This window comes from Aegilops tauschii, chromosome 5 (assembly GCF_002575655.3).
Source record: "Aegilops tauschii subsp. strangulata cultivar AL8/78 chromosome 5, Aet v6.0, whole genome shotgun sequence".
Classification (NCBI taxonomy): Eukaryota; Viridiplantae; Streptophyta; class Magnoliopsida; order Poales; family Poaceae; genus Aegilops; species Aegilops tauschii.
The window spans coordinates 559,159,015-559,164,031 of NC_053039.3; the positions used below are offsets into that span (position 1 = coordinate 559,159,015).

The 5,017-nt window shown below is 50.3% G+C and overlaps 1 protein-coding gene across 1 annotated transcript; it reads right to left on the minus strand.

The window, feature by feature from the left end:
• Positions 1–2,634: 2,634 nt before the first annotated feature.
• LOC109738173 (mitochondrial metalloendopeptidase OMA1-like) lies at positions 2,635–4,571 on the minus strand. The gene is made up of 4 exons (XM_020297270.2): positions 3,969–4,571; positions 3,772–3,857; positions 3,062–3,321; positions 2,635–2,645 (listed from the first exon to the last, which is right to left on the minus strand). The coding sequence occupies exons 1-4, from the start codon at positions 4,569–4,571 to the stop codon at positions 2,635–2,637; spliced, it is 960 nt and encodes a 319-aa protein (XP_020152859.2).
• Between the last annotated feature and the right edge of the window lie 446 nt (positions 4,572–5,017).

A 5,017-nucleotide genomic window follows, 5' to 3' on the forward strand; every position in this document is an offset into this window, starting at 1 on the left:
CCGTTGATCAGGTCTTCAATGATGAAGCAGGGGCAACAAGGACAAGGTGGGGGTCATTGTTGGATCACTAACCAACCTATACTAAGCAGTTTAGGATAAGCAGGTAGGTAACAATAAGCAGGTTACAAAAGCAGGCTATGCATCAGAATAGGAGCAATCAATCACAGTAGCAAAATCAAATGCAAGCATGAGAGAATGGAATGGGCGATATCGGGATGATCAAAGGGGGGCTTGCCTGGTTGCTCTGGCAAGGAGGGGTCGTCGGTGACGTAGTCGATCACAAGGGCAGCATCTGTCTCGGGGTCTACCGGAGAGAAGAGGGGGAAGAAACAGTAAATATAAGGCAAACATAGCACCACAAAGCATAACAGGACAATAGGCATAGCTAGACGAGTTCTAACGCGGTCCTAGACGTTATAGGTCAAGGGGGAATTCAACCGGGAAGGTGTTCCCGATTCCGGACCTGTGTAAGACAAATGACCGGAGGGGGAATGTTCCATGTTCAGCTAGTTAGAGGCCTCTTAACAAGTAAATGGACCGCGTATTCGGATTTGTTGGATTTTTCTGAGCAACTTTAATGTAGAAAACATTTTCATCCGAGTTACGGATAATTTTCTATGATTTTCTAAAGTTTTAATAATATTCTAAAATTATTATTAATTCGAAAAAGGACTTATTGCGTAAGCAGGACGTCATGCTGATGTCAGTATGGTCAACAGTCAACTCTGACTGTGTTGACTGGTCAAAGGGGCAATGGGCCCCATCTGTCATTGACTTAACTAATTAACATAATTAAATTAACTAATCTAGTTCATTAGGCTAATAAAGCAAGGTTAATTAAGTTAATTAATTACCTATTTAATTAATTAATCAACTAATTATTTTTATATATTTTTAAAAACCCTTTTTTTAAACAGGGGGTGTGGCCCCGCTGGCAGTGGCACGCCCGACCACTAGAGAGGGTGGCTTACGGGCGCGCAGGTGCGGGCGCAACCAGGCGGCCCGCATCCGGGGTGGGGGGCGAGGCCGGCCGGAGCGTGGCCGGCGGGAGCCGGCGGAGCAACTGGGCGGCGGCCCATAGGGGAGAGCGGGGCCGCGGGGAGGGGTGCGCCCGCGGCAGGCGGTGTAGTCGCGGGTGAGGGGGCGCGAGACGGCGGGGGTCGCGGGTGCCGGGCTGAGCTCATTGAGCTGGTGCCGCGACGAGGCAGCTAGCGGCGGCGGCCAGTGGACGCAGGCGAGGTCAGGGGAGGTGGGGCATAGCGCGGGAGGAGTCACAGAGCGGCAGCAGCAGTAGTAGTAGCAGCTACAGGGAGGCGTGGCCGCGGCGAGGGAGCGGCAACGGCGAGGCGAACGCACGCGCGGGCGTCTGCGGCGGCACACCTGGGCGCGAGCGAGGCGGTCAGGCGCAGAGGCTACGGGCGCGGGCTGCAGCAGCAACACGCGAGCGCAACGGCCGAGCATCGACAGGCGAGCGCAGCGGCCGAGCATCGACAGGCGAGGCCAGGCGCGCGGGGGCGAATGAAGTGGTTCGGGCGCGTTCGTGGTGGCGTCCTACGACGACGGAAGAAAGAAAAGGGGGAAGGGGAATGGACGACGGCTCACAGAGATGCCGCCAGGGAGCTCAGGGGAGCCGGAGAGTGTCTCAGTGGAGTGGCTTGATCGTAGGCGCGCCGGCGACCGAGGTTGAAGAAGAGGATCGTGGCGTCGATGCAGTGGCGATCCCGGCCGACCCGGTGGCATACTCGATGCATACGGAGGAGGCACGGCTCCTGGAGTGGACGGCAAGCTCGGGGATGCGCTGGTTGCGGCGAATCGAAGTCGGCGGCGGTCAGCTCCGAAGGTTGAAGAAGATGAAGCTGGCGACGAACCAGCGCTTCCCGGCCCGCGTTCTTCCGCAGAGAGATGAAGTGGAGCACGGCGGGCCTTCTGGACTTGATAGCGCTGTGAGAGGAGCTCGGTGGCCACGGTGAACGGTGTCGGCGCAACGACACTGACCTTGGGAGAGAGAGAGAGTGTGGTGGAGCGAGGGGAACGAGCGAGGGAGAGAGGGAAAAGGGGCACTAGGGTTAGTAGGGGGTCGAGGATGCTCTTATCCGTCTCGGGGCACCGACGGATGGTCGACACGGGCTAGATCCGCGCATGGACGGTCGCTCGTGGCCGGACAGCGCCATGGCCTCTGCCTCTGCCGAGAGGTGAGGGAAAGGCCGGGGCGGTGGGTCGGGCCTGGTACAGTGCAAGGTGGGCCAGGTAAAAAGGGGGGGTCGTTCTATTTTCCCTTTTTCTTTTATCTTTACTGTTTTGCATTTTAATTTTGTACTAACCGATTTTAGTTAGCTTTGAAAATTGGCATATGAAACTAGGCAATAACTTGAAGAGGCCCAGAAAGTTTGAGGCCAATTGAAAAAATATAAAATTAGGTTTATATTTATATGGTTATTTTAACTCCTGTTGGACCACTTATTTATTTTGTAGGAGTTCGATTGTGAGTAAAATGAAGTTAGTTTCAACTTGACAATGGTCAGGGGAACTTATAGAATATTTTGAGCATTTTAGATTTAATGTTAGAAGAAATAATTCATTCGACTTTATTTTAAATTTGGAAATAACTTTGATTTTTATCAAGTGGCAACTTGGCTAAGTTAAACCTGATGACATGGCACCATTAGTGTGAGGTCACTGTAGCATGACATTGGGGGTGTTACAGGAAGGTGCCTGCGAGATGGATAAATGTGTACTACCCAAAATGCCCTTGTTTAGTTAATATACTACCGAAAATCTAGAGTAGTATTGTATCATCTGGACCGTCGAACTATAGAAATAAGCGGTCTATATTGAGCAGATGTACCGTAAAAGGTCTCTAAATTTTAGGATAGTTATGGCAGCATCCGTCAAACTGACTCGCCCTGCATGTTCATTCATATCGTGAACGTGCTGAAGATGTGGATGTGGGAGGTTCCTTCAACTTGGGCATTCTAATCTGTTCATCGCCCCGTAAGAACTTGTCTCAGTCTTGTCGACATAAGTTTGCATGCATCTCCCAGGGTTTGTCGAAAGGAAAAACCTTCACCAGTGGCTTGTGAGCTGGTTCCTTCGTCGGGCGGAGCTTCCTTATATAACTTCATCGCCTCCTCCATGATTTTGGGTTGATACAAACGCTCAACCCTTTTCTTATGTGAAGGATGAAGAGCGATGGGATCTTCTGGCGTCCAGGACGCTCTTTCAATCATTGCGGCCTTCCGGAAGAACAAGAGGGACGCGTATGGATGGAAACCAGCAGCTCCAAGTAGAAGGGTTCCAATGTGATCTGCCTCCATCTCCGTCCTGCATATACAGGCAACATTGATCATCAGAACATGAAGCATTCGGCAAAGTTATAGAACAAAACATGTGTTAGTTTAGGAAACCAATAATTCTTGCTCAAGATTATCCTACTGTAGCAATTAAGCTTGGCTGAAGAGCGAGTTCCATGTTGTCGTGGTTTATATATTTATACAGAAAATTTTGTTACTAACCCAGGGTTCAATCATTTGACCGAGCTAAGATGTATAATTTCTTTTTTTTTTGTGGCTTTAAGATGTATAATTTCATCCGTACCGAAGTAATTTCCTCCTTTCTGTTCTAATAATAATCAGGTAGGATCGGTTTCGAATTTCCACAGCATATCGTACGCGGTGAGTGGCAGGAAGACTAAATGATTTATCTGGCATATGATATAAGTATAGTGTGTGTGCGCGCGCGCTCGTGTATTTATTTAATTGCAGTGATACGTACCTTTGAAAGAAAGGCAAAATCAAGGGTAACGGAAACCACTTGGCGTACCAAATTTCCGAGCTGTGCCTGGCAACGATGTGCCCAATCTGAAAAAGAAGAAAGGAGAGAACATTATGCACCTACATAAGAACTCATAAAATATGCACACATAAAACTCATTAGTAATTAATTATTATATAAATGTTAAACCTACGTACCTCATGCGCAATACCAAAGGCAATCTCAGCATCCGTAAAACGGTCGAGCAATCCAGTATATACTACAATTTTGCCACCAGGGGCGCACATTGCACTGGTATAGTGGTCTTTGACAAGTATCACCTCCCACTCACACCCCTTAAGATGACTTGTCTGTGGCTTCGGGCTCTTGGTGCCATCGTGGCTGCTGTTAATAGGGAGAGTGCGATAGGTGGCGCGAATAATTTTATCGGCTATACGGCGTACACGAACGCTGTCCGGGTGAAGCGGGTCGACGATTTGTGATTTGGAAGCCCAGGTTTTCTTGTCCTTTGTGAAACGGGACTCCCAGAGCTGGCGTTCGGCCTCGGGAGACCTGATGACCATGTGCGTGCGGTTCGTGTAAGGCACAACCTCGCGGTCGTAGCGGCCCAAGGCGGCCATCGCCGCGGCACCTGAGGCGAGGGCCGCCACCCCAGCGACCGTACGCGGATTACGGCACAACTGACTGAAGCGGAGCACCGGGTTTGCATGGGGCGGCAGCAGCGAAGCCAGTCGGCGGACGCCGCCCGCCTGCTTACAGACGAGGAGGAGGCGGCGCGAGTTCCGTAATAGGCAGTTCATGGTTTCTTTCTTTCTTTGTGTCTGGTTCACGGCTTCACAGACGGACGTATGTCGTGTGTGGGCTTATGGACCGTGCGTGTACGTAGGCAGCTGGTAGGCTTATGTTCTTATTTATATATAGAGCAAGGAAGATATAGCTAGAGCTGGGCACAGCAAGTACAGACCGACTCGGGCCCTGCCGGCCTCATATGATTCTGCTTTAGACACGAACTCGGCCGAGTCTAACAGACTAACATATACGTGTTGGATCCTAATTAACATACTAGACCGTGTACGTATATACGTGTCGTATCCTATAACATACTAGACAGAGTATATACAAAATACAGCCAGTCGATCTTTGTGATGGCGGCGTCATTTCGACTAGCGACGATGACGCTAGACGGAAGCGCGCCGAACAGACACAATACAAGGAAACACCAGATAAGCGCGTGCGTGTGCTAAAC

Excerpts from the sequence above, each read along its gene's own strand:
- LOC109738173 (XM_020297270.2), bottom strand. The coding sequence starts at position 4,571 with ATGAACTGCCTATTACGGAACTCGCGCCGCCTCCTCCTCGTCTGTAAG. Across the intron at positions 3,858-3,968 it reads CCTTTGGTATTGCGCATGAG|ATTGGGCACATCGTTGCCAG; the intron begins GTACGTAGGTTT and ends CTTCTTTTTCAG. Across the intron at positions 3,322-3,771 it reads ATTTTGCCTTTCTTTCAAAG|GACGGAGATGGAGGCAGATC; the intron begins GTACGTATCACT and ends CTGTATATGCAG.